Genomic DNA, 27552 nt, shown 5'->3' with positions numbered 1-27552 from the left:
TCTCCAGCTCTGAAGGCGGTGTCGCGGGCCTTGAGCAGCGTGCGGACCTCCATGGCTTCTGGTTGGCTCGGATGGTGATGGCTCTGGTGGTGGTTACATCATCAATGCACTTGGTGATGTAGCCTGTGACTGTCTCTGTGTATTCTTGTGTGTTAATGGGATGGTTGTAAGTTGCTGCCTGCTTGAACATGTCCCAGTCTGTCGTATCAAAGCAGTCTTGAAGTGCAGCAGTACTGTCCTCTGTTCACACCCGTACCTGTTTTGAAACCGGTTTGGCAACCTTTACCCTTGCTCTGTAGGCCAGTTTCAGCAGGACAGTGAGGTGGTCAGAGAGGCCGATAGGGGGGGGGGGGGGGAGGCCTTGTATGCTCCCTTGATGGTCGTGTAGACCTGGTTGGAAAATCAACATGCTGGTATATTTTAGGCAGAACAGTTTTTAAGTTAGCATGGTTGAAGTCTCCAGCTGCGATGAGAAGGCCGTCTGGGTGTGCTGTCTGTTGCTCACTGATGGCTTTGTAAAGTTCACTGAGTGCCTCCTCTCTGTCCTTGTTGTTGGGGCTCGGAGGGATATAAACCGCCACCAGTAGATGGCGGAAAACTCCCTCGGCAGGTAAAAAGGACGGCACCTTAGAACCATAAACTCCACCAGCGGGGAACAGTGCTGGTTAACAACAATAGCATCACTGATGTAAACACACACACCGCCGCCGCGGGTCTTCCCCCCGCTAACTATGTCTCTGTCTGCTCGGTAGCATATTAGCTTGTCTAGTTGAATAGCGGAGTCCGGGATGTTGTTGTGGAGCCATGTTTCCGTGAACACGTAAGCACAGCAGTCCCTCACCTTACGCCGGGTTGTTCTAAGTAACCGTATGTTGTCCATCTTGTTGTCCAGTGAACGGACATTTGCCATGAGTAGTGTTGGAATTGCCGGCTTGTGTGGGCTAGCCGCTAGCCTCGCCCGGATACCTCCACGCTTCCCCCTTTTCTGTTTCCTAATTACTACATTACTACAGTATTACAGTACAATACTGTAGTATTATTGTACTGTAATACTGTAGTATTATTGTACTGTAATACTGCAGTATTGTACTGTAATACTGCAGTGATGTACAATATTACTGTCCAGTTTACGAGACGCCTCAGTGTTACAGTCAGGGTGGGGGGGCTGTAAGGCTCACGGTCATTGAACAGAGACTAGTGATCCTGACCCCCTCCCCCCCTCAATCACTAGCTGGGAAATCAGTTTGACTGTGGATATTGGAACACTGAGCTAGAAGCTGTTAATCCAGATGTCGTGTTTCCTTGGATCTACTTCCCCTGGGGTCACCTGGTCTGGTTCCCTAAAACCTGACAGACGTTCTTGACCAAGGCATAGCCTAGCCGGTCCGACTAAGTGATTGTTTTCAGTCAAGCCTGAAGCACAGAGCATTAAGGGTCTTACCTAAGGCCCCTCCCCCCGGCTAGAGTCAGTGGTGTACCCACAGTCCAGCTGCGAGTATAAATATATCTAAAGAACTGTCTCCCGTGACCTGTCTGTCTCTGCAGGGTTATCTGTCTCTGGAGATCAGCTGAGTGTCTCAGTGGAACCCGGCTCTTCCTGCAGACCAGAACCTGGATCTGAGCCAGACCTCCAACCGACCCCCGGGGAGGGGTTTGAGGGGAAGGTGGAAGGGGAGGAAAGGGAGGAGGAAATGTTTTCTCTATGCTGCAGAGTCTGCAGGAAGTCCTTCGACAGAAAAGGCTTCCTGATGAAGCATGTGGAGACGCACCTAAAGGAGGCCCCGTGGGTCTGTGGTTTGTGTGGGGAGAGGTCAGAGTCCAGCGCTGGATTGCGGGTTCACCTGCAGACGCACCGCGACAGCAACCGAACCTGTGACGTCTGCGGGAAGAGGTTCCCGTCGATCCGAGCGCAGGAGACGCACCGCCGGCTGCACACCGGAGAGAAACCCTTTAGCTGCTCTGTCTGCGGGAAGGACTTCAACCAGAAGGGCAATATGGTGACGCACATGCGGACTCACTCTGAGGAAAAACCCTTCTGCTGCTCTGCCTGCAGTAAAGAGTTCAGCCATGCCGGCTCTCTGGAGCGGCACATGCAGGTGCATGCTGGAGAGACGCCGTTCAGCTGTAGCATCTGCGGGGCTGGTTTCAGTAAGAGTGTCGAGCTGAGGCGGCACAACCGGAGCCACAAGGCCCGTGGCACGCCAGTCGGCAACATCCAGCACAGGAAGCCAAGTCTGACGGCGTCTCATCACTGTAAGGTCTGCGGCAGCGCCTTCCACAACAAGGGGAACTTCATGCGCCACGCAGAGACTCACCTACACGAGACCGCGGGTGTCTGCGGGGTCTGCGGCGAGACATCGGACACCCCAGAGAATCTGCAGATCCACATCCAGAGCCACAGGGAGACCAGCAAGATTTGCGACATCTGCGGCATGGCCTTCAGGGACATGGAGATCCACATGAGGACGCACTCCGGACAGAAGCCCTTCAGCTGCACAGACTGCGGTAAAGACTTCCCCAGGAAGGGGTCTCTGGAGAGACACATGAAGCTGCATGCCGGCGAGAGGCCGTATATCTGCGAGTTCTGCGGGAAGACCTTTAACGAGAACACGGTCCTGAAGAGACACATCAAGAGCCACACAGGGGGGAAGCCCCGCATCTACGCCTGCGACATCTGTGGAAAGAAGTTCACCATGAGCCAGCACCTGGATGTGCACAAGAGGATCCACACTGGGGAGAAACCCTACACCTGCAGGGTCTGCGGGAAGAGCTTCCGGCAGATCGGGAACCTGGACTCACACATGAGGATCCACACGGGCGAGAAGCCATTCATCTGCAGCCTCTGCGGGAAACGATTCCGGCAAAAGATCTCTCTGGAGACACACGAGCGCTTCCACAAGAAGGAGAAACCGTTCGGCTGCTCGCTGTGCAGCAAAGGATTCGTGCAGAAGATCGACCTGAAGAGACACATGCTGACGCACACCGGGGAGAAACCCTACAGCTGCTTGCTCTGTGGGAAGAGCTACCAGGAGAAACGCTCCGTGGACTCGCACATGAAGGTCCACGCCGCTGAAAGGCCAGGCGAGATGCTGGGGGAAAGAGTTAGCGAGACGCTGGGGGAGAGACTGAGCGAGAGGCGGCAGGAAGCAGCGAACACCGACTTCATCCATCTGTGACCAGCAGACACACCTGGAGATACATGAAATAAAGTTTAACATCTGGAAACAGGGCTTTTTATTTTCTTTAGTGTTAAATATTTCTGAATGCATCGAGATAAAGAAGCTCAGTTTAAATTAAAGTATAAATGAAAATTGAAGTCAGTTATGAAATGTCAGAAACTATAGTTAATAAACATATTCCAGATTTGTTGTGATGTTTCTTTTCCTCTGAAACTGAAAAATGTGTGGAGTCAGCAGTCTTTAAAGAGGAAAGGAACCTGAAACTGAAGAACATAGAGACGAGAGGACACCTGAGGACACTCTTTAGAGTCAGTTTTTTTTATCAACCATAACATAACGTCTTATTTCAATAAATTAACCCACTCGGAGGTTCATCTCACTAACTCTGTTTGTACATTTCCCCTGTTAGCATTAGCATCAAGTACAGACTCATTAGCACATATCACATAAAAACAAATGATCATATTTAAACATAATGTCAGAAAGCTTGTAATATGAATCTGTTAAAGACAGTAATGAAGTGTGTGTGTGTGGGGGGGGGTATAGCTAACCATAGCTCCGGAAGATAATGCTAACAGTAGCTCTGGAGGATATAGCTAACAGTAGCTCCAGAAGATAATGCTAACCATAGCTCTGGAGGATAACGCTAACGTACAACCCGGGCACACGGGGCCGTTTCTAGGTCTACAATGGGGGGATTCCAAATCATTTGAGATGATCTGTGGAGATGCATCAATCTGTTACACTTTAAGAGGAAAACAGGCTGGGGGGGGCTCATGGTGATATCTGTCAATTGTTTGGCTGCGGTGACTCAGCGATCCTTAATCCGCCTGTTCGCCCCCTGCGCCGGCAGGGCTCGCTATTGGCCTAGCAGTTCGCAGGGAAGTGTGTGTGTGTGTGTGTGTGTGTGTGTGTGTGTGTGTGTGTGTGTGTGTGTGTGTGTGTGTGTGTGTGTGTGTGTGTGTGTGTGTGTGTGTGTGTGTGTGTGTGTGTGTGTGTGTGTGTGTGTGTGTGTGTGTGTGTGTGTGTGTGTGTGTGTGTGTGTGTGTGTGTGTGTGTGTGTGTGTGTGTGTGTGTGTGTGTGTGTGTGTGTGTGTGTGTGTGTGTGTGTGTGTGTGTGTGTTGCTCTCAGCATGTTGCAGCTGCTCCGGCTCTCGGTCCATCAGAAGCTTCTCTTCCTCCTGGAGGACCTCCTGCTGCGGCTGGAAGAAGAAGCGGACCTCCCGGTGCTGAGAGCGCTGCTCAGCGAGCGGCTGGCTGCGGCAGCGGAGGAAATAGTCGGAGTGATTGAGGAGACCGTGAAGGGGTACGAGGAACGAGCAGAGCGCAGAGAGAGGGAGATCCAGAGGCTGGAGGCCGTGTTGCTGGAGCCCCAAGTGCGCCTGCGTAGAATAGGTCAGTGAGGGGGCACATGCCAACGTTAATCTTGGAGGATAATGCCAACAGTAGCCCCGGAAGATAATGCTAACAGTAGCTCTGGAGGGTATAGCTAACAGTAGCTCTGGAGGGTATAGCTAACAGTAGCTCCAGAAGATAATGCTAACAGTAGCTCCGGAAGATAATGCTAACAGTAGCTCTGGAGGGTATAGCTAACAGTAGCTCTGGAGGGTATAGCTAACAGTAGCTCCAGAAGATAATGCTAACAGTAGCTCCGGAAGATAAGGCTAACAGTAGCTCTGGAGGATAATGCTAACAGTAGCTCCGGAAGATATGGCTAACAGTAGCTCTGGAGGATATAGCTAACAGTAGCTCCAGAAGATAATGCTAACAGTAGCTCCGGAAGATAATGCTAACAGTAGCTCTGGAGGGTATAGCTAACAGTAGCTCCGGAAGATAATGCTAACGTACACTGTACTGTGTGATATAATATAACCCGGACACACACACACACACACACACACAAACGGGGCCTTTTCTAGGTCTACAATGGGGGGATTCCAAATCCTTTGAGATGAGCTGTGGAGATGCATCAATCTGTTACACTTTAAGAGGAAGGGGGCTAAATTCACGAAACCTCTCAAATTCGAATTGAACATCTAAAGTTAACCAAAGCAACTGAAATTTACAGAAAATTATAATAAAAGGTAAACGATGGCATTAGTGTGATCATAATAGCCAGCTTTAATACGTACTGCTCTTTTTGTTAGAATATATAGTTGTAAATTGAGTACAAGTCAAAATGTATAGGACAATCGTTCTTAACACAGTTCAAACTCAGTGCTATCTGAATAATCCACTGCTTTACTTCTGCTGCTACTAATCATCATAATAATAACCATAATATGTTTGATTTACAAAGCACACTTCACATTATAGGCCTATAAATGAACAACATACAAATTGTAATACAATCCAATAATAACCCTAAAATAATGTCAGTGTGGAAAATATTTCACAGCAAAAGAGGTCTATGACTGAGAGGCGACCCCCCCCCCCCCGGAGATATTGAGCACAGAGTACAGGTAATCAACAACTTGTACTTTTAGATATATTTATACTTGTAGCGTCTCGCTATTGGAATACGAGGAGGCTCCGTATCTCCGTGAGTTTATGACCTCTGAACACAGGTTACAGTCGGCTGTAACCACGCCAACACAACACAGAGGCAGGTCAGTGGTCCCCCTAACACGCATACTCCGTTAGCTCTCTCGCAGCATTCCCCCGTCTCGCTCTCTAGGAACCTCCCTTCTCGACACCCCACCAATCAGAAGACATTCTCTCACTCACCTCACAGCCACAAGAACTGTCAATCAAAAACAGTGACACAGTCGCTGACATTCTGGAAAATGTAAAGTGCATTTACGTCATGAACAGCTGCCTTACCCGTATTCTCCTGTGAGCGCTTTTTAAATGTTGCTTTTTTCTGAACCAGAGGGATATGTCCGTTTGGATGCCATTATTATCCATTACACTCGCTACGCTACCGTTATTCTCCTCCCTGACCTGCCGTGCGGCTGTCAGTCATCCCATCATACTTGTGGGCAGACGTCACTCACTGCGTATCAGCCCAACGATGATTGGGACTTGTTTACCCCACAAACACAAGCCACAGCTTTGTTATCATTGCAGTTTCATTTAGTTTATATCCTTCATTTGATTTTAAGCATATAACGCTTCACTGAACACATGAGGGGGCTTGGCTTTGTACAAATGAAGACGGCTTATTTTAAATCTCCCCAAATCTATTGAGGCTGAACATTCAGTATGAGGGCCCCCTAGTGGCTGCGGGGGCCCTATGCATCCGCGTAGTCCGCATACAGGAGGGGTATTCCACAAAAATTCAACCAGGTCCAGTTAGAGAAAATGTCCTCAAGCAAAGGTCCGGACCACCAACATGTCTAAGTGGTTCTGAATGAGTGTGATATCCATCAGCTGAGACAGCTGTATCAACGTCTGCATGGAATCAACAACTGACTGTCATCAAACAAACAAAGGACAACAACAACAACAACAACATGTCCCTGGAGCTACAGAACCAGAACCACACTGTAGATATGTTAGTGTTCCACTCGGGCTCAGAACCACACTGTAGATATGTTAGTGTTCCACTCGGGCTCAGAACCACACTGTAGATATGTTAGTGTTCCACTCGGGCTCAGAACCACACTGTAGATATGTTAGTGTTCCACTCGGGCTCAGAACCACACTGTAGATATGTTAGTGTTCCACTCGGGCTCAGAACCACACTGTAGATATGTAAGTGTTCCACTCGGGCTCAGAACCACACTGTAGATATGTTAGTGTTCCACTCGGGCTCAGAACCACACTGTAGATATGTTAGGGTTCCACTCGGGCTCAGAACCACACTGTAGATATGTTAGTGTTCCACTCGGGCTCAGAACCACACTGTAGATATGTAAGTGTTCCACTCGGGCTCAGAACCACACTGTAGATATGTTAGTGTTCCACTCGGGCTCAGAACCACACTGTAGATATGTTAGTGTTCCACTCGGGCTCAGAACCACACTGTAGATATGTTAGTGTTCCACTCGGGCTCAGAACCACACTGTAGATATGTTAGTGTTCCACTCGGGCTCAGAACCACACTGTAGATATGTTAGTGTTCCACTCGGGCTCAGAACCACACTGTAGATATGTTAGTGTTCCACTCGGGCTCAGAACCACACTGTAGATATGTTAGTGTTCCACTCGGGCTCAGAACCACACTGTAGATATGTTAGTGTTCCACTCGGGCTCAGAACCACACTGTAGATATGTTAGTGTTCCACTCGGGCTCAGAACCACACTGTAGATATGTTAGGGTTCCACTCGGGCTCAGAACAACACTGTAGATATGTTAGTGTTCCACTCGGGCTCAGAACCACACTGTAGATATGTTAGTGTTCTACTCGGGCTCAGAACCACACTGTAGATATGTTAGTGTTCCACTCGGGCTCAGAACCACACTGTAGATATGTTAGTGTTCCACTCGGGCTCAGAACCACACTGTAGATATGTTAGTGTTCCACTCGGGCTCAGAACCACACTGTAGATATGTTAGTGTTCCACTCGGGCTCAGAACCATACTGTAGATATGTTAGTGTTCCACTCGGGCTCAGAACCACACTGTAGATATGTTAGTGTTCCACTCGGGCTCAGAACCACACTGTAGATATGTTAGTGTTCCACTCGGGCTCAGAACCACACTGTAGATATGTTAGGGTTCCACTCGGGCTCAGAACCACACTGTAGATATGTTAGTGTTCCACTCGGGCTCAGAACCACACTGTAGATATGTTAGGGTTCCACTCGGGCTCAGAACCACACTGTAGATATGTTAGTGTTCCACTCGGGCTCAGAACCACACTGTAGATATGTTAGTGTTCCACTCGGGCTCAGAACCACACTGTAGATATGTTAGTGTTCCACTCGGGCTCAGAACCACACTGTAGATATGTTAGGGTTCCACTCGGGCTCAGAACCACACTGTAGATATGTTAGGGTTCCACTCGGGCTGTGTGTAGAATCAGAGAGATCAGTAGCTTTTGGAAATGTGTGCATCTCAACAGAGCTGAATGTAGAGAGCACAGAAAGAGCAGCTGGAGGTTCCCTTTCTGAGAGAGATCTGAACAGTTATAGAACCATCAGAACCATCAGAACTATCAGAGACATCAGAACCATCAGAACCATCAGAACTATCAGAGACATCAGAACCATCAGAACCATCAGAACTATCAGAGACATCAGAACCATCAGAACCATCAGAACTATCAGAGACATCAGAACTATCAGAACTATCAGAACTATCAGAACTATCAGAGACATCAGAACCATCAGAACTATCAGAACTATCAGAGACATCAGAACTATCAGAACTATCAGAGACATCAGAGACATCAGAACCATCAGAACTATCAGAACTATCAGAACCATCAGAACTATCAGAACTATCAGAGACATCAGAGACATCAGAACCTCTGAACAGTTTAAGGTCTGTCTTTCTGTCTTCTCTCCCGCTAACTCGTCTCTCCCCTCACTTTTCTCTCCGTCTTCTCTCTCCCGCTAACTTGTCTCTCCCCTCACTCTTCTCTCCGTCTTCTCTCTCCCGCTAACTCGTCTCTCCTCTCACTCTTCTCTCCGTCTTCTCTCTCCCGTTAACTCGTCTCTCCTCTCACTTTTCTCTCCGTCTTCTCTCTCCCGCTAACTCGTCTCTCCTCTCACTCTTCTCTCCGTCTTCTCTCTCCCGTTAACTCGTCTCTCCCTTCACTTTTCTCTCCGTCTTCTCTCTCCCGTTAACTCGCCTCTCCCCTCACTCTTCTCTCCATCTTCTCTCTCCCGCTAACTCGTCTCTCCCCTCACTTTTTTTCCGTCTTCTCTCTCCCGCTAACTCGTCTCCCCTCTCACTCTTCTCTCCGTCTTCTCTCTCCCGCTAACTCGTCTCTCCTCTCACTCTTCTCTCCGTCTTCTCTCTCCCGTTAACTCGTCTCTCCTCTCACTCTTCTCTCCGTCTTCTCTCTCCCGCTAACTCGTCTCTCCTCTCACTCTTCTCTCCGTCTTCTCTCTCCCGTTAACTCGTCTCTCCTCTCACTCTTCTCTCCGTCTTCTCTCTCCCGCTAACTCGTCTCTCCTCTCACTCTTCTCTCCGTCTTCTCTCTCCCGTTAACTCGTCTCTCCTCTCACTTTTCTCTCCGTCTTCTCTCTCCCGCTAACTCGTCTCTCCTCTCACTCTTCTCTCCGTCTTCTCTCTCCCGTTAACTCGTCTCTCCCTTCACTTTTCTCTCCGTCTTCTCTCTCCCGTTAACTCGCCTCTCCCCTCACTCTTCTCTCCATCTTCTCTCTCCCGCTAACTCGTCTCTCCCTCACTTTTCTTCCGTCTTCTCTCTCCCGCTAACTCGTCTCCCCTCTCACTCTTCTCTCCGTCTTCTCTCTCCCGCTAACTCGTCTCTCCTCTCACTCTTCTCTCCGTCTTCTCTCTCCCGTTAACTCGTCTCTCCTCTCACTCTTCTCTCCGTCTTCTCTCTCCCGCTAACTCGTCTCTCCTCTCACTCTTCTCTCCGTCTTCTCTCTCCCGTTAACTCGTCTCTCCTCTCACTCTTCTCTCCGTCTTCTCTCTCCCGCTAACTCGTCTCTCCCCTCACTTTTCTCTCCGTCTTCTCTCTCCCGCTAACTTGTCTCTCCCCTCACTCTTCTCTCCGTCTTCTCTCTCCCGCTAACTCGTCTCTCCTCTCACTCTTCTCTCCGTCTTCTCTCTCCCGCTAACTCGTCTCTCCTCTCACTCTTCTCTCCGTCTTCTCTCTCCCGTTAACTCGTCTCTCCCCTCACTTTTCTCTCCGTCTTCTCTCTCCCGCTAACTTGTCTCTCCCCTCACTCTTCTCTCCGTCTTCTCTCTCCCGCTAACTCGTCTCTCCTCTCACTCTTCTCTCCGTCTTCTCTCTCCCGCTAACTCGTCTCTCCTCTCACTCTTCTCTCCGTCTTCTCTCTCCCGCTAACTCGTCTCTCCTCTCACTCTTCTCTCCGTCTTCTCTCTCCGTTTACTCGTCTCTCCCCTCACTTTTTTTCCGTCTTCTCTCTCCCGTTAACTCGTCTCTCCCCTCACTCTTCTCTCCGTCTTCTCTCTCCCGCTAACTCGTCTCTCCTCTCACTCTTCTCTCCGTCTTCTCTCTCCCGCTAACTCGTCTCTCCTCTCACTCTTCTCTCCGTCTTCTCTCTCCCGTTAACTCGTCTCTCCTCTCACTCTTCTCTCCGTCTTCTCTCTCCCGTTTACTCGTCTCTCCCCTCACTTTTTTTCCGTCTTCTCTCTCCCGTTAACTCGTCTCTCCCCTCACTCTTCTCTCCGTCTTCTCTCTCCCGCTAACTCGTCTCCCCTCTCACTCTTCTCTCCGTCTTCTCTCTCCCGCTAACTCGTCTCTCCTCTCACTCTTCTCTCCGTCTTCTCTCTCCCGTTAACTCGTCTCTCCTCTCACTCTTCTCTCCGTCTTCTCTCTCCCGCTAACTCGTCTCTCCTCTCACTCTTCTCTCCGTCTTCTCTCTCCCGCTAACTCGTCTCTCCCCTCACTTTTCTCTCCGTCTTCTCTCTCCCGCTAAATTGTCTCTCCCCTCACTCTTCTCTCCGTCTTCTCTCTCCCGCTAACTCGTCTCTCCTCTCACTCTTCTCTCCGTCTTCTCTCTCCCGTTAACTCGTCTCTCCCCTCACTTTTCTCTCCGTCTTCTCTCTCCCGCTAACTTGTCTCTCCCCTCACTTTTCTCTCAGTCTTCTCTCTCCCGTTAACTCGTCTCTCCCCTCACTCTTCTCTCCGTCTTCTCTCTCCCGCTAACTCGTCTCTCCTCTCACTCTTCTCTCCGTCTTCTCTCTCCCGCTAACTCGTCTCTCCCCTCACTTTTCTCTCCGTCTTCTCTCTCGCGCTAACTCGTCTCTCCCCTCACTTTTTTTCCATCTTCTCTCTCCCGTTAACTCGTCTCTCCTCTCACTCTTCTCTCCGTCTTCTCTCTCCCGTTAACTCGTCTCTCCCTTCACTTTTCTCTCCATCTTCTCTCTCCCGCTAACTCGTCTCTCCCCTCACTTTTCTCTCCGTCTTCTCTCTCCCGTTAACTCGTCTCTCCCCTCACTTTTCTCTCCGTCTTCTCTCTCCCGTTAACTCGTCTCTCCGTTCACTTTCTCTCCATCTTCTCTCTCCCGTTAACTCGTCTCTCCCCTCACTCTTATCTCCGTCTTCGCTCTCCCGTTAACTCGTCTCTCCCCTCACTTTTATCTCCGTCTTCTCTCTCCCGTTAACTCGTCTCTCACTCTTCTCTCCGTCTTCTCTCTCCCGTTAACTCGTCTCTCCCCTCACTTTTTTTCCATCTTCTCTCTCCCGTTAACTCGTCTCTCCCCTCACTCTATCTCCGTCTTCGCTCTCCCGTTAACTCGTCTCTCCCCTCACTCTTATCTCCGTCTTCGCTCTCCCGTTAACTCGTCTCTCCCCTCACTCTTATCTCCGTCTTCTCTCTCCTGTTAACTCGTCTCTCCCCTCACTCTATCTCCATCTTCTCTCTCCCGTTAACTCGTCTCTCCCTTCACTTTTCTCTCCGTCTTCTCTCTCCCGCTAACTCGTCTCTCCCCTCACTTTTCTCTCCGTCTTCTCTCTCCCGCTAACTCGTCTCTCCCCTCACTTTTTTTCCGTCTTCTCTCTCCCGTTAACTCGTCTCTCCTCTCACTCTTCTCTCCATCTTCTCTCTCCCGCTAACTCGTCTCTCCCCTCACTTTTCTCTCCGTCTTCTCTCTCCCGCTAACTCGTCTCTCCCCTCACTTTTTTTCCATCTTCTCTCTCCCGTTAACTCGTCTCTCCTCTCACTCTTCTCTCCGTCTTCTCTCTCCCGTTAACTCGTCTCTCCCCTCACTTTTCTCTCCGTCTTCTCTCTCCCGTTAACTCGTCTCTCCTCTCACTCTTCTCTCCGTCTTCTATCTCCCGCTAACTCGTCTCTCCCCTCACTTTTCTCTCCGTCTTCTCTCTCCCGCTAACTCGTCTCTCCCCTCACTTTTTTCTCCGTCTTCTCTCTCTCGCTAACTCGTCTCTCCCCTCACTTTTCTCTCCGTCTTCTCTCTCCCGCTAACTCGTCTCTCCCCTCACTTTTCTCTCCGTCTTCTCTCTCCCGTTAACTCGTCTCTCCCCTCACTTTTCTCTCCGTCTTCTCTCTCCCGTTAACTCGTCTCTCCGTTCACTTTCTCTCCATCTTCTCTCTCCCGTTAACTCGTCTCTCCCCTCACTTTTCTCTCCGTCTTCTCTCTCCCGTTAACTCGTCTCTCCCCTCACTTTTCTCTCCGTCTTCTCTCTCCCGTTAACTCGTCTCTCCGTTCACTTTCTCTCCGTCTTCGCTCTCCCGTTAACTCGTCTCTCCCCTCACTTTTATCTCCGTCTTCTCTCTCCCGTTAACTCGTCTCTCACTCTTCTCTCCGTCTTCTCTCTCCCGTTAACTCGTCTCTCCCCTCACTTTTTTTCCATCTTCTCTCTCCCGTTAACTCGTCTCTCCCCTCACTCTATCTCCGTCTTCGCTCTCCCGTTAACTCGTCTCTCCCCTCACTCTTATCTCCGTCTTCGCTCTCCCGTTAACTCGTCTCTCCCCTCACTCTTATCTCCGTCTTCTCTCTCCTGTTAACTCGTCTCTCCCCTCACTCTATCTCCATCTTCTCTCTCCCGTTAACTCGTCTCTCCCTTCACTTTTCTCTCCGTCTTCTCTCTCCCGCTAACTCGTCTCTCCCCTCACTTTTCTCTCCGTCTTCTCTCTCCCGCTAACTCGTCTCTCCCCTCACTTTTTTTCCGTCTTCTCTCTCCCGTTAACTCGTCTCTCCTCTCACTCTTCTCTCCATCTTCTCTCTCCCGCTAACTCGTCTCTCCCCTCACTTTTCTCTCCGTCTTCTCTCTCCCGCTAACTCGTCTCTCCCCTCACTTTTTTTCCATCTTCTCTCTCCCGTTAACTCGTCTCTCCTCTCACTCTTCTCTCCGTCTTCTCTCTCCCGTTAACTCGTCTCTCCCCTCACTTTTCTCTCCGTCTTCTCTCTCCCGTTAACTCGTCTCTCCTCTCACTCTTCTCTCCGTCTTCTATCTCCCGCTAACTCGTCTCTCCCCTCACTTTTCTCTCCGTCTTCTCTCTCCCGCTAACTCGTCTCTCCCCTCACTTTTTTCTCCGTCTTCTCTCTCTCGCTAACTCGTCTCTCCCCTCACTTTTCTCTCCGTCTTCTCTCTCCCGCTAACTCGTCTCTCCCCGCACTCTTCTCTCCGTCTTCTCTCTCCCGCTAACTCGTCTCTCCCCTCACTCTTATCTCCATCTTCTCTCTCCCGTTAACTCGTCTCTCCTCTCACTCTCATCTCCGTCTTCTCTCTCCCGTTAACTCGTCTCTCCCCTCACTCTATCTCCGTCTTCTCTCTCCCGCTAACTCGTCTCTCCCCTCACTCTTCTCTCCATCTTCTCTCTCCCGCTAACTCGTCTCTCCCCGCACTCTTCTCTCCGTCTTCTCTCTCCCGCTAACTCGTCTCTCCCCTCACTCTTCTCTCCGTCTTCTCTCTCCCGCTAACTTGTCTCTTCTTCTTGTGTTTATCTCCCTGTATCACTCCCTCGTCTTTTTCGTCCCCTGTTGGCTCCGGTTAAAATGGATTTGCCCCGCCAAAATGAAAATCCCTTATTAATGTACCGATTATAGGTCCGGGTCCGTATAGGTTGGCGTCAGGGTCCGGACCCGGACCGCGGTCCGCCTGTTAGTGAACTATGATATATAGGAAGAAATGGCTCTGCACACACACACACACACACACACACACACACACACACACACACACACACACACACACACACACACACACACAAAAGATGACCCCCTTTGGTGATTCTAGGTAAAGATGACCCCCCCTTTGGCGGTCCTAGGTAAAGATGTCCCCCCCCTTTGGTGGTCATAGGTAAAGATGACCCACCCTCCTTGGTGGTTCTAGTACCGACGGTATGGTACCAGCCTTTCTCACAGGTACATCTCTAGTAGATCTCTAGTAGATCTCTCGTAGATCTCTCGTAGATCTCTCGTAGGTCTCTCGTATGTCTCGTAGATCTCTCGTAGGTCTCTCGTAGGTCTCTCGTAGATCTCTCGTAGGTCTCTCGTAGGTCTCTCGTATGTCTCGTAGATCTCTCCTAGGTCTCTCGTAGGTCTCTTGTAGGTCTCGTAGATCTCTCGTAGGTCTCTCGTAGATCTCTCGTAGGTCTCTCGTATGTCTCGTAGATCTCTCCTAGGTCTCTCGTAGGTCTCTTGTAGGTCTCGTAGATCTCTCGTAGATCTCTCGTAGATCTCTCGTAGGTCTCTCGTATGTCTCGTAGATCTCTCCTAGGTCTCTCGTAGGTCTCTTGTAGGTCTCGTAGATCTCTCGTAGGTCTCTCGTAGGTCTCTCGTAGGTCTCTCGTGGATCTCTCATAGGTCTCTGATTTCAGCTGTGGCTTCATCTCAATATGTATTTTGCTATTTCAAATAAAGGGCAGGATAACTGAACCTGGGAGATGTGTATATGTAATGTTCCTGTGTTCTGCAGATCTGCACCAGCTGGCTAAAGAAGATGGTCCCCCAGAGCAGGAAGAGCCAAAGCCCCCCACTCACATTAAAGAGGAACAGGAGGAGGATGACATAAAGTCCACCTTCACTCCCGTCCCTGTAAAGAGTGAAGATGATGAAGAGGAGCCTCAGTCCTCACAGCTTCATCACAGACAGACTGTGGAAACAGAGGCTGGTGGAGAGGACTGTGGAGGACCAGAACCAGCCAGGAGCTCAGATCCAGAGACAGGTTTACTACCAATCAGTGAGGAAGACTCCCTGGACTCCTCTGAGACCGACGACAGTGACTGGTCTCTCCCAAACGAGGCCCGGTCGGAGGTCAGGGCTCCAAGCAGCGAAGCTCCAGAGAGCGATGTCGGATCGTTTCCGAAGGAGAGGCCGTTCCCCTGCTCCTTCTGCGGGAAGAGGTTCAGCCTGAAGGGGAACCTTAACCGGCACATCAGAGACCACACTGGTGAGAGGCCGTTCCCCTGCACCAGCTGCAACAAGACTTTCAAAGACAGTGGCTCGCTGACGACCCACATGAGGATCCACACTAGAGAGCAGCCCTACAGCTGCCTCTTCTGCAAGAAGAGCTTCAGCGGCCGAGGGAACATGACCCGGCACATGAGGATCCACACCGGAGAGAAACCCTTCAGCTGCTCTGTCTGCAGCAAGAGCTTCCACGTCAAAGAGCACCTGAACCGACACATGAAGTACCACACGGGGGAGAAACCCTTCAGCTGCTCTGTCTGCGGGAAGGGCTGCGCTCAGAAGACCGACCTGAAAAAACACATGAGGGTCCACACTGGAGAGAAACCCTACAGCTGCCCCTTCTGCGGGAAGTGCTGCGCTGAGAAGGGAGACCTGACCAAACACATGAGGGTCCACACGGGGGAGAAACCCTTCAGCTGTACTGTATGCGGGAAGAGCTGCGCCCAGAAGGGGAGCCTGAAGATTCACATGAGGGTCCACACCGGGGAGAAACCCTTCAGCTGCTCTGTCTGCGGGAAACGCTTCACCGTCACCGGACACCTTAAGAGGCACATGAAGTTGCATGAGGCTGGGGGCCAGGAAGCGGGGGGGGATGAGGAGGCTGGAGGTGCCGATTCACATTCAGCTAAAGAACAACAGGAAGTACAACATCTCTGTGAGTCCGGAGGCAGTGGAGTTCCCCTCATCCCTCGGCTATCGGAGATCAAATGACAGAAACCTGTTGATGATGTGTTGGACGAAGCGTTCAGAGAGGACGTGGTTCTGAACTGTAGGAGGGTCCAGGGTTAGGGTCTCTCTGATGGACTTTGAGTTTGGAACTACTTCCTGTTGAGAGTCGGGGGGATCTCCATGGTTAAAGACCTCTGTGGAGTTTAATACATGATATATTTATTACGTCTTAACCTGTCTCTGTCCCTCTGTAACCTGTCTCTGTCACTCTGTAACCTGTCTCTGTCCCTCTGTAACCTGTCTCTGTGCCTCTGTAACCTGTCTCTGTGACTCTGTAACCTGTCTCTGTGACTCTGTAACCTGTCTCTGTCCCTCTGTAACCTGTCTCTGTCACTCTGTAACCTGTCTCTGTCCCTCTGTAACCTGTCTCTGTGACTCTGTAACCTGTCTCTGTCCCTCTGTAACCTGTCTCTGTCACTCTGTAACCTGTCTCTGTCCCTCTGTAACCTGTCTCTGTGACTCTGTAACCTGTCTCTGTCCCTCTGTAACCTGTCTCTGTCACTCTGTAACCTGTCTCTGTCCCTCTGTAACCTGTCTCTGTCCCTCTGTAACCTGTCTCTGTGACTCTGTAACCTGTCTCTGTGACTCTGTAACCTGTCTCTGTCCCTCTGTAACCTGTCTCTGTGACTCTGTAACCTGTCTCTGTCCCTCTGTAACCTGTCTCTGTCCCTCTGTAACCTGTCTCTGTCCCTCTGTAACCTGTCTCTGTCCCTCTGTAACCTGTCTCTGTCCCTCTGTAAGTGTTTAAATACTTTCAATGTATTCCACATATGTATATATTTCACATCCTCAAATCTTTATTGTTGTTACTGTAAATATTCTTCTCTCTTTTTGCACTATTTTATTTATGTTATTTGCACCATGTATGTGGAGTTGTTGGAGGAGCACGCGACATAAGATTTTCATTGCCAACATATACGCTGTATCTGCTGTGCATATGACAAATAAAGCCTTGAACCTTGAACCTTGAACCTTGAACCTTGAATCTGTAACCTGTCTCTGTCCCTCTGTAACCTGTCTCTGTCCCTCTGTAACCTGTCTCTGTCCCTCTGTAACCTGTCTCTGTCCCTCTGTAACCTGTCTCTGTCCCTCTGTAACCTGTCTCTGTCCCTAACATAATAACAAACAGTTTAATATCAATTTTGCTTTAGTTTTTATTTTAAATGTGAGCATCAACAGCTTGTTAGTCCGGGTTCCACATTATTATGATACCATAAGTCATTTAGATAACGATTACGTGCTGACCGGAGGCCTGCACCACCAAGCCAGTCCCACAGACCCTTAATCTGCTTGAGTTCTCTGATTTAACTAAACCGAACAAACGCGATCTCGCTATTCGGTCCCGCCCCGCTGGGTATCACCTCGGTAACCCAGGGTTTCTCCGGCTGAGAGCGCGTCCCCGTGGAAGGGGCGGGGTTAGCAACATTTGACCAATCACAAACCCGGAGAAGCGTATAGAGAGTCCCCCCCTTTCCGGTGGACCACTATGGGACCTTATTTCGGAACAAATATGTTTTGTAGTTGAAAAAAAAGTTTAGTAGTTGGAGTGTTGGTTCATGGAACATCTGATGTGGTGTGCACATTAAAGCAGGATCCAGCAGGCCCTTTTACATTGGGTTCTTGCAGAGAGGATTCACAAGGGTTTGTCGCTGTGGAATCTTATAATAATAACAATATAATAATCATTTAAAATAAGGTTCACAGGATGAAAGTGTTTTCATTTGTTTCCACAGGTATAAGTGAAGGGGAAAGAGGGTCTAACATGGACACACAATCTGTTAGAGTTAGACTGAACATAAAGTCCAAACTATTCACTGCTCCATGTGCCAACTCACAGTGCATTAGTCAGTCTCTGGTGGGAAGGAAGTGAGTGACAGGCCTGAAGGGTGGAGCTTTAAAAGCTTTGTTGGGGGTGTGGTCTTAACTTGATTGACAGGAGTCGTGGTTCAGGTTGAGAGGGTAGAGTATGGAAGTTTTTCTGTGCCATCAGAGTTTGAATATGAATTTCTAATACTGAAGTTTTTCTGCATCAAAGTTAGACGTTGAATTTTAAAAACCATCACATTTCTAGCACTGGGTTTTTTCTGCCCTTTTTTTTCCAATGTTAAAATAAATTCAGTGTTAAAAAAATCAATGTCCAAAATATTCAGTTTTTCAAAATTCAACATAAAGAAAAATTCAGTGTAAAAAGAACCAGACTCAACATCCGGGTAACCAGGGAGAAGCAATCGATCCCTGTCGCATTTCATCCAACGGCAGCCAATCAAGTTACGCACCATTGGTCATGTGACACCAACACAGGTAGGACAGATCAGCCATGTCTACCAACGCGGGAGATGGTGCTTCGGTGAGTGAGTTTACTTTATTTGCCATTTGTGTTCGTAAAATTGAGTAATAGATATTACTCGACTCGTTGCTCATAAACCAGATTTATTGAATAATATCTACACTTAACTTTTAATGAGGTGGCGCCGCATTCGTGAAAACTGCGTTAGTAACTAGTAACGGTATGTGAGCATGGTTTACTCTTGGTTGAAAATCAAAGTAATGATAGTATTGTGTTGAATGCTCTGTTTCCTACCAATATTGCAGACCTTTAAGTCTAAGTTAGTAAACCCTGGAAGAAAGCATCTGATGTTTTGTGTCCATCTATATTATATCTCTCTCTCTCTGTTTCATTCCTTCAAGGCTAATGTTGCATTTGATTATGAAATGGAAAAAATGAATCTTGATAATAATAATAATGAAGGTGTTCTGATGTAACAGGAGGTTGTAGTTCATGTTTTTTTCTATAGGTCCTTTCCTATCTCTCTCTCTCTCAAACATATTTGTGTTTAATATGTAATGACAAATAAAGTATTTCATTTCTTTCTGCAGCACCAGCTGATCTTAGCTCTGCTGAAGAGGAACAACTGATTGAAATGACCTCTGACTCCACCCTGAGGTTAAGATTTACATCTGAGATAGGGATGCAAATGATTAATCGACTTTAGATTAATTGTCGATCAAGAGGTTGCTCGAACAAAATGTATTAATCACGATTAATCGCTAGAGGCGCTACTGTAGTAACTTGAACAGAGCGTGAGAACGAGAGATGAACACGTCGCGCGAGAGAGCGGGCGAAAAGAAGTGCGGTGTGGGACCATTTCAACGTTGTTAATTCAGGCAAAGAAGTCAAATGTTCTCTGTGTAATGCGGTATTGAAATACAACAGTTCCACTAGGGCTGTTCGATTAATCGATTTTAAATCGTAATTGCGATTATGTTTTTAGAACGATGTTAAAACGTGAAACTCGTAAAATCGATTTTTCACTTGAACTAACTTCTACGCTACAGTCCCCGTTCATTTGTCTGGGCTGCGCCCCTACTGTCTATGGCTACGCCAGATACATTTTTGGCTGCACTGGTTTGCCTTACTTACTTCCGCCTCTGACCTCCCCATGGCGCTCTTTCTAGTTCCTACACATTTGTAAACAAACATGTCGGCGTTGGAGTTAGTGGATAGAAACAAGAGCAAGTCCGTTGTATGGAAGTGGTTCGCCTTCGACGCTTCGGATGAAGAGCAAAGTACTCCGCTTTGTAAACTCTGTCGGAAGTCAGTGGCAGTTAAAAACAGCACAACGAATTTATTTCAACACCTCCAAAAAAACCACCCATCGGAATGGCAGCAGTGTGTTGCAGAGCGGACTGCACAAGGGCACGCGGATGCGGCTACACCACCACCCCAACCAAAGCAAGTTACTCTGTCAGCTTCATTTTCGCGTGGTGTACCGTACGATAGGACTGACAGGAGGTGGCAATATATAACGGATGCAGTCGCGTTCCACATCGCAACAGACATGGTCCCAATATATACGGTAGAAAAGGCTGGCTTCCAACATTTGCTTAATACGCTGGATCCCCGCTACAAGCTACCAGGGCGAAAACATTTTGGCGAAGTTGTCTTGCCCCGTCTGTACAACACAACTCGTTCGAAAGTGACAAAGAGGCTGGAAGACGTACAGTTCTTTTCCGCTACTACTGACTTGTGGTCCAGTCGCACTATGCAACCATACCTGAGTTTGACAGTGCACTTTATCACCGACGATTGGTGTCTTGAAAATGCCTGCCTACAAACGTCTTTCTTCCCAAGCGACCACACGGGTGAAGAAATCGCCCAGGGGTTGAGAGATGGACTGGAGTCCTGGAATCTGAGTGAAGACCGCCTCGTTATCTGGGGAGAGTTATGTGACTGTCTCTATCATCAAACCAACACTCAGCATGTTCAGAAGCAGTCTTCTCAAACCAGAAGACGAAGACACTGAGCTCACCAAAAAAATCAAAGAAAACCTCCTGCATTACATGACTGAAAAATACAGTGACCCAGACAAAGACGAACTCTTGGACATAGCCTCGCTGATGGATCCCAGGTTCCGCACGACATACATCAACCCTACCAGGGTGGAATACATTAAGGAGAGAGCTGTCACAGAGCTGCTGTCTTTGATGCCCACTGTGCCTGGCACTGCTGTGCCGGTGCGCCAGGAAGAAGAAGAAGTAGCTGCAGCTGAGCCTGGTCCTGTGCTGAAGAAGCGGAGGAGCTTGTCAAGTTTCTTCCCGAAGAAACCGCCCGCTCCCTCCTCCTTGTCAAAGGCAGACAGAATAAGAACTGAGCTGGCAACCTACCTGTTGATCTCTGAGATAAGCGAGGATGCTGATCCACTTCAGTGGTGGAAGAAACACGAAGAAAATGTCCCAAGGCTCTGCAAGTTAGCCAGGAAATACCTCTCAATAGCTGCGACAAGTGCCCCATCGGAGAGGCTCTTTAGTGTTGGAGGGGGCGTTGTAACATGCCACCGGGCATCCCTCAAGCCAGATGCCGTAGACCGGCTTGTGTTCCTTGCAAAAAACTTGCAAATGTGAATAACAAATGTAATGACTGACTGACATTACACACCTCTACCTCCTTCATGGGTTACATTAGTATTTAGCATGCAAAGACCCAGTTTAGTGGAAGTAGTAAATGTCTTGTTTTATTGAATTTGTTTGAAGTGCTGATTTTTTTTTCCTCACAGATAAAACTTTATTTATTTTACAAAAAGAGTTTTGCACTTTATTCATTCATTTTTGGTTTAATAAGAGCAAAGTTTGCACTTAAAGCCCAATGGGGCAAATGTTCAATAAAAAAGCAGCATATTTGAAATCATTTCTTTGCCTTTTGTCATTTCACAAAATAATCGGATTTGGAGAGAAGAAAATCGAGATTTCATTTTTGGGCAAAATCGACCAGCCCTAAGTTCCACTAGCTCACTCAGTTATCATTTGAACACCGTGCCTGCAGCTGTCCTGCATGGCACCAGTGCACCTGGTCAACCTAGAATCACAGCTACACTGGGAAGGCGAGCGTGTGATGAGAGAAGGGCGGAGGGCATTACAGAGAGGATATGCAGCATGATCGAGAGAGATTTGATGCCAATCAACACAGTTGACAGTGCAGGATTTCAGGATCTCATTGCGTTCCTAGAGCCAGGCTACAATATCCCTTCGAGGCCATCAATAACCTCCCGCCTCGAAGCTCGCTACGAAAAAAAGAACAGTGAGCTAAAATCAAAGCTAGCTACTGCTACTGCTGTATCCCTGACAACAGACTGTTGGACGGCTCTAACAACAGAAAGTTACATCACCGTGACGTGCCACTACACTGACGAGAACTGGCAGCTAAAATCAGCAGTCCCGACTACGACGAACATGTGGGATAGACACACCGCTGACAATTTAGCTGACAAGCTGCGACGACGCTGGAGTTAAGAGACGACTACTGGCAGCTAATGGAAGATATGGCACCCGTGTTGGGAACCCTGAAGTGTGCAACTACGGTGATGTCTGCCGAGTCGGAGGTGTCAATCTCAAACACTTACCCCATCACGTTAACATGCTAATTTTCATGAACAAAAATATATAGGTCCAGTTGTGCTGTATCAAGCATTCAACCCCGTTTTGAAAAGATGTGTAGCACAAAACAGGCTCATTGCAGTCACTGATGCTGTGATAAGGCAGTCATTGGTTCACCTGCCTCTGCTCATGTTTTTCTGCACTGAACTGAGGCCCAATTTAATTTCTCTAGATTTCTTTTTTGTTTTGAACACTGATGTTAATGTGTTTCTGGTGTGTTAAGCTGCTACTGACTGTTGCTTCAATAGATTAGAAAATTGTAAACTTGCAAGTGTATTTTTTTTTACCATTTTGTTGGTGCAATATGGAACAAGTGGGGCGCGGGAAATTCCCTTCTGAGGTGGGGAATGACAGAAAAAGTTTGAGAAACACTGATCTACTGACAGCGGAGCGTCATACGTCATGAATGAAGAGTTCATGTTAGACCAATAAGAAGTTCCACTTTAAACATCCATGACTTTTGGATGATGAGATAATGAGTGCGACACCGTGTGCTCTGAGGTACTTTGCTCCGGTTCCTTATGTTGTGGCAGATATGTTTAAACTTGCTAAACACAAATGTAATCAAATAGTTCTGAAGATGGGCGATGATATTCTTTTGATGTTCCTGTTTACACAGTCGCTGATTTTTACCTGCAAATGGAAGTTTGAACTGTGTCTCCTTTATCCCCTAATATGACTCGAATATAGAGCCTCTGATTGGTCAGCAGGCTGTGAGCTCTGATTGGTCAGCAGGCTGTGAGCTCTGATTGGTCAGCAGGCTGTGAGCTCTGATTGGTCAGCAGGCTGTGAGCTCTGATTGGTCAGCAGGCTGTGAGCTCTGATTGGTCAGCAGGCTGTGAGCTCTGATTGGTCAGCAGGCTGTGAGCTCTGATTGGTCAGCAGGCTGTGAGCTCTGATTGGTCAACAGGCGGGGCTTTCACGGAGTTCTCGTATTTGGAACATGACCTGGAAGGGTTAGAAACGCACACTGTCTGTGTGGAGGTTAATATTGTCGGACGTTAAATAATATTCAGTTCACTGTGACTGCTCATTTAATCTCTGCCCCCCCCCCCCCCCCCCCCCATCAATGTGTTTCAGTCTGAACTGACGCTGTTTGGCATCGCTGTTATTATAGTGTCTTTGGTATTACACGGTTGATGTTAGCATAGCAACTGAAGCTAACCTGACTGTCTTGGCTGTTTGTTATAAGCAGTTTACGACAGGCATATTTTACCGTCGTATTTTTCATAATGATTCTACTTGTGATAGTCGGACGAGGCAACCTGTGAAGTCCATGTCTTGATTCCATCCGATCGCTGCTGTAATAAAAAACAACAGGAGAAGTCTGAGGCCTCCTGCTGCTCCGCGGGAAACAACAGCCAACCGACTGTCGTTACAATACAAGCAGACCTGTTAACTTAGCCCCACCAATCACACTCCGTGTGGTTAGCCTTACTTTATCAATGTGTCCTGATACAGGACATGATAGGACATGATACAGGACATGATACATGTTACAGAACATGATACAGGACATGATACAGGACATGATACAGAACATGATACAGGACATGATACAGGACATGATACAGGACATGATACAGGACATGATACAGGACATGATACAGGACATGATACATGTTACAGAACATGATACAGGACATGATACAGGACATGTTACAGAACATGATACAGGACATGTTACAGGACATGATACAGGACATGATATAGGACATGATACAGGACATGTTACAGGACATGATAGGACATGATACAGGACATGTTACAGGACATGTTACAGGACATGATACAGGACATGATACAGGACATGTTACAGGACATGATACAGGACATGATACAGGACATGACACAGGACATGATACAGGACATGATACAGGACATGATAGGACATGATACAGGACATGATACAGGACATGATAGGACATGATACAGGACATGATACAGACATGATAGGACATGATACAGGACATGATACAGAACATGATAGGACATGATACAGGACATGATACAGACATGATAGGACATGATACAGGACATGATACAGGACATGACTCAGGACATGATACAGGACATGATACAGGACATGATACAGGACATGTTACAGGACATGATACAGAACATGATAGGACATGATACAGGACATGACACAGGACATGATACAGGACATGTTACAGGACATGATACAGGACATGTTACAGGACATGATACAGAACATGATAGGACATGATACAGGACATGATACAGGACATGATACAGAACATGATACAGGACATGATAGGACATGATACAGGACATGATACAGGACATGACACAGGACATGATACAGGACATGATACAGAACATGATAGGACATGATACAGAACATGATACAGAACATGATAGGACATGTTACAGGACATGATACAGGACATGACACAGGACATGATACAGAACATGATAGGACATGTTACAGGACATGTTACAGGACATGATACAGGACATGATACAGAACATGTTACAGGACATGATACAGAACATGATAGGACATGATACAGAACATGATACAGAACATGTTACAGGACATGATACAGGACATGATACAGAACATGATAGGACATGATACAGGACATGATACAGAACATGTTACAGGACATGATACAGGACATGATACAGAACATGATAGGACATGTTACAGGACATGATACAGGACATGACACAGGACATGATACAGAACATGATAGGACATGTTACAGGACATGATACAGGACATGATACAGGACATGATACAGGACATGATACAGAACATGTTACAGGACATGATACAGGACATGATACAGGACATGATACAGAACATGATAGGACATGATACAGGACATGATACAGGACATGACACAGGACATGATACAGAACATGATAGGACATGACACAGGACATGATACAGGACATGATACAGGACATGATACAGAACATGATAGGACATGATACAGGACATGATACAGGACATGATACAGGACATGACACAGGACATGATACAGAACATGATAGGACATGTTACAGGACATGATACAGGACATGATACAGGACATGATACAGAACATGATACAGGACATGATACAGGACATGATACAGGACATGATACAGGACATGATACAGAACATGATACAGGACATGATACAGAACATGATAGGACATGATACAGGACATGATACAGGACATGATACAGGACATGATACAGGACATGATACAGGACATGACACAGGACATGACACAGGACATGATACAGGACATGATACAGGACATGTTACAGGACATGACACAGGACATGACACAGGACATGATACAGGACATGATACAGGACATGTTACAGGACATGATACAGGACATGATACAGGACATGATACAGGACATGATACAGGACATGTTACAGGACATGATACAGAACATGATACAGGACATGATACAGGACATGATAGGACATGATACAGGACATGATACAGGACATGATACAGGACATGACACAGGACATGATACAGGACATGATACAGGACATGATACAGGACATGATACAGGACATGACACAGGACATGATACAGGACATGACACAGGACATGATACAGGACATGATACAGGACATGATACAGGACATGATACAGGACATGATACAGGACATGATACAGGACATGACACAGGACATGATACAGGACATGATAGGACATGATACAGGACATGATACAGGACATGATAGGACATGATACAGGACATGATAGGACATGATACAGGACATGATACAGGACATGATACAGAACATGATAGGACATGATACAGGACATGATACAGGACATGATACAGGACATGATAGGACATGATACAGGACATGATACAGGACATGATACAGGACATGACACAGGACATGATACAGGACATGATACAGGACATGATACAGGACATGATACAGGACATGATAGGACATGATACAGGACATGATACAGAACATGATACAGCACATGACACAGGACATGATACAGGACATGATACAGGACATGATACAGGACATGATACAGGACATGACACAGGACATGTTACAGGACATGACACAGGACATGATACAGGACATGACACAGGACATGATACAGGACATGATAGGACATGATACAGGACATGATAGGACATGATACAGGACATGATACAGGACATGATACAGAACATGATACAGCACATGACACAGGACATGATACAGGACATGACACAGGACATGATACAGGACATGATAGGACATGATACAGGACATGATAGGACATGATACAGGACATGATAGGACATGATACAGGACATGATACAGGTGCAGGTTCTCAGGAGATCAGTGGTTCTGACCAAATTTGCTGCTTGCAAGTGATTGGGCCAGAGGTCAGCTGGTCAGAGATTATGAGCTCTTATTGGCTCAGAATGTCTGCTGCCCTAGAGACATCTGCGGTGGAACAGGAGAACAGGAGTCACACTTGGTGCCTGGAGAACCTTGCATAACCCGGCAGAACCTAGGATGACCATGCAGAATCCTGCAGGACCTGCCTGGTAATGTGTTCAGGATTGGAACAGAACTGTCTCTGGTCTGTGTCCCTGTGTCCTAATGGGATTATAGAGGAGAGAGTGGATTAGCTGCTTTAGACGTCCCTGAAGAGACTCAGGAATAGACCAGAGCCTGCAGAGGCAGCGCTACCACAGCCACTGACACATACTGAAGCATCAGGGACCCTCCATGGTGATCTGCTGGATTTCCTGGTGATCTGCTCGACTTCCTGGTGATCAGCTGGACTCCATGGTGATCTGCTGGACTCCATGGTGATCTGCTGGACTTCCTGGTGATCTGCTGGACTCCATTGTGATCTGCTGGACTCCATGGTGATCTGCTGGACTTCCTGGTGATCTGCTGGACTCCATGGTGATCAGCTGGACTCCATGGTGATCTGCTGGACTCCATGGTGATCTGCTGGACTCCATGGTGATCTGCTGGACTCTATGGTGATCTGCTTAAATCTAACAGCGGGCTAACAGCAGCAGTTAGCAGAAAGCTAATTTGAGCTAACAGACGGAGAAATGGACTCGGAGACAGGAAGTTCCAGGAAGGCGTGAAAAGCAGCCTGCAGGCAGAGCTCAGGGCAAACAGCACAACAGTCCTCTTCTGAACCCCCGCCCCCCCCCTTCATGGCCTTCAGACAAACCTGTAAGTACTGTGTGTGTGTGTGTGTGTGTGTGTGTGTGTGTGTGTGTGTGTGTGTGTGTGTGTGTGTGTGTGTGTGTGTGTGTGTGTGTGTGTGTGTGTGTGTGTGTGTGTGTAAAGCTGCTTAGTAAAGACGATAAGATGCAACAAGCTGAAGTCCACTCCCATGTGATGACAGCTGCTGAGTGTGTGTGGAACAAGAAGTGTGAAACCTGACCCATGTGTCCTGTTGCTAGGAGACATGGACGGCCAATGGTGGGACGGTGAGGCTGCACCGAAGTCTATGGTAAGCCCCGCCCCCTCCTCCCTGTTCAGTGTTTAGTTTATTTAGTTTATGATGGCGTGGACAGTCCCCATTAATGAACTGTCACAAAAAAACAGTACATAGGGCAGCTTTAGCCGACACGGCTCATTTCCAGCTGTTGTCCCGGGCCAGATGGTAATAGACTACCTAAAAATCACAATCATCAACAGGGTTATAAAAAGAAAGGAAAGAAAAGATGACGGAGGCGAAAGGATAAAAGAGAGCAATAAAA

At 47.8% G+C, this 27552-nt stretch overlaps 2 protein-coding genes across 7 annotated transcripts in view; both read left to right on the top strand.

Annotated features, from left to right (window-relative positions):
* The first annotated feature begins 1691 nt into the window (after positions 1–1691).
* LOC134874629 (zinc finger protein 569-like) lies at positions 1692–16859 on the top strand. The gene is made up of 3 exons (XM_063898698.1): positions 1692–3172; positions 4273–4574; positions 14666–16859. Exons 1-3 carry the CDS (start codon positions 1692–1694, stop codon positions 15868–15870), a joined length of 2988 nt encoding a protein of 995 aa, XP_063754768.1. The 3' UTR covers positions 15871–16859.
* Positions 16860–25863: 9004 nt separating this feature from the next.
* LOC134875249 (regulating synaptic membrane exocytosis protein 2-like) overlaps positions 25864–27552 on the top strand; it is a 28080-nt gene continuing 26391 nt past the window's right edge. For 3 of the 6 annotated variants that reach the window (XM_063899725.1, XM_063899726.1, XM_063899724.1), the window contains exons 1-2: positions 25868–27019; positions 27253–27302. In XM_063899725.1, coding sequence (XP_063755795.1) covers positions 27258–27302 — 45 coding nt within the window. In that variant the 5' untranslated portion in view covers positions 25868–27019; positions 27253–27257. Of the gene's footprint in view, positions 27020–27252; positions 27303–27552 lie in introns of all 6 variants that reach the window. The other 3 variants (XM_063899730.1, XM_063899727.1, XM_063899728.1) reach the window with 3 other exon arrangements.

This window comes from Eleginops maclovinus, chromosome 13 (genome assembly GCF_036324505.1).
Source record: "Eleginops maclovinus isolate JMC-PN-2008 ecotype Puerto Natales chromosome 13, JC_Emac_rtc_rv5, whole genome shotgun sequence".
Taxonomy (NCBI): Eukaryota; Metazoa; Chordata; class Actinopteri; order Perciformes; family Eleginopidae; genus Eleginops; species Eleginops maclovinus.
Note: the sequence above shows the minus strand (reverse complement) of the source record. Positions and strands in the feature narration are given on the sequence as shown.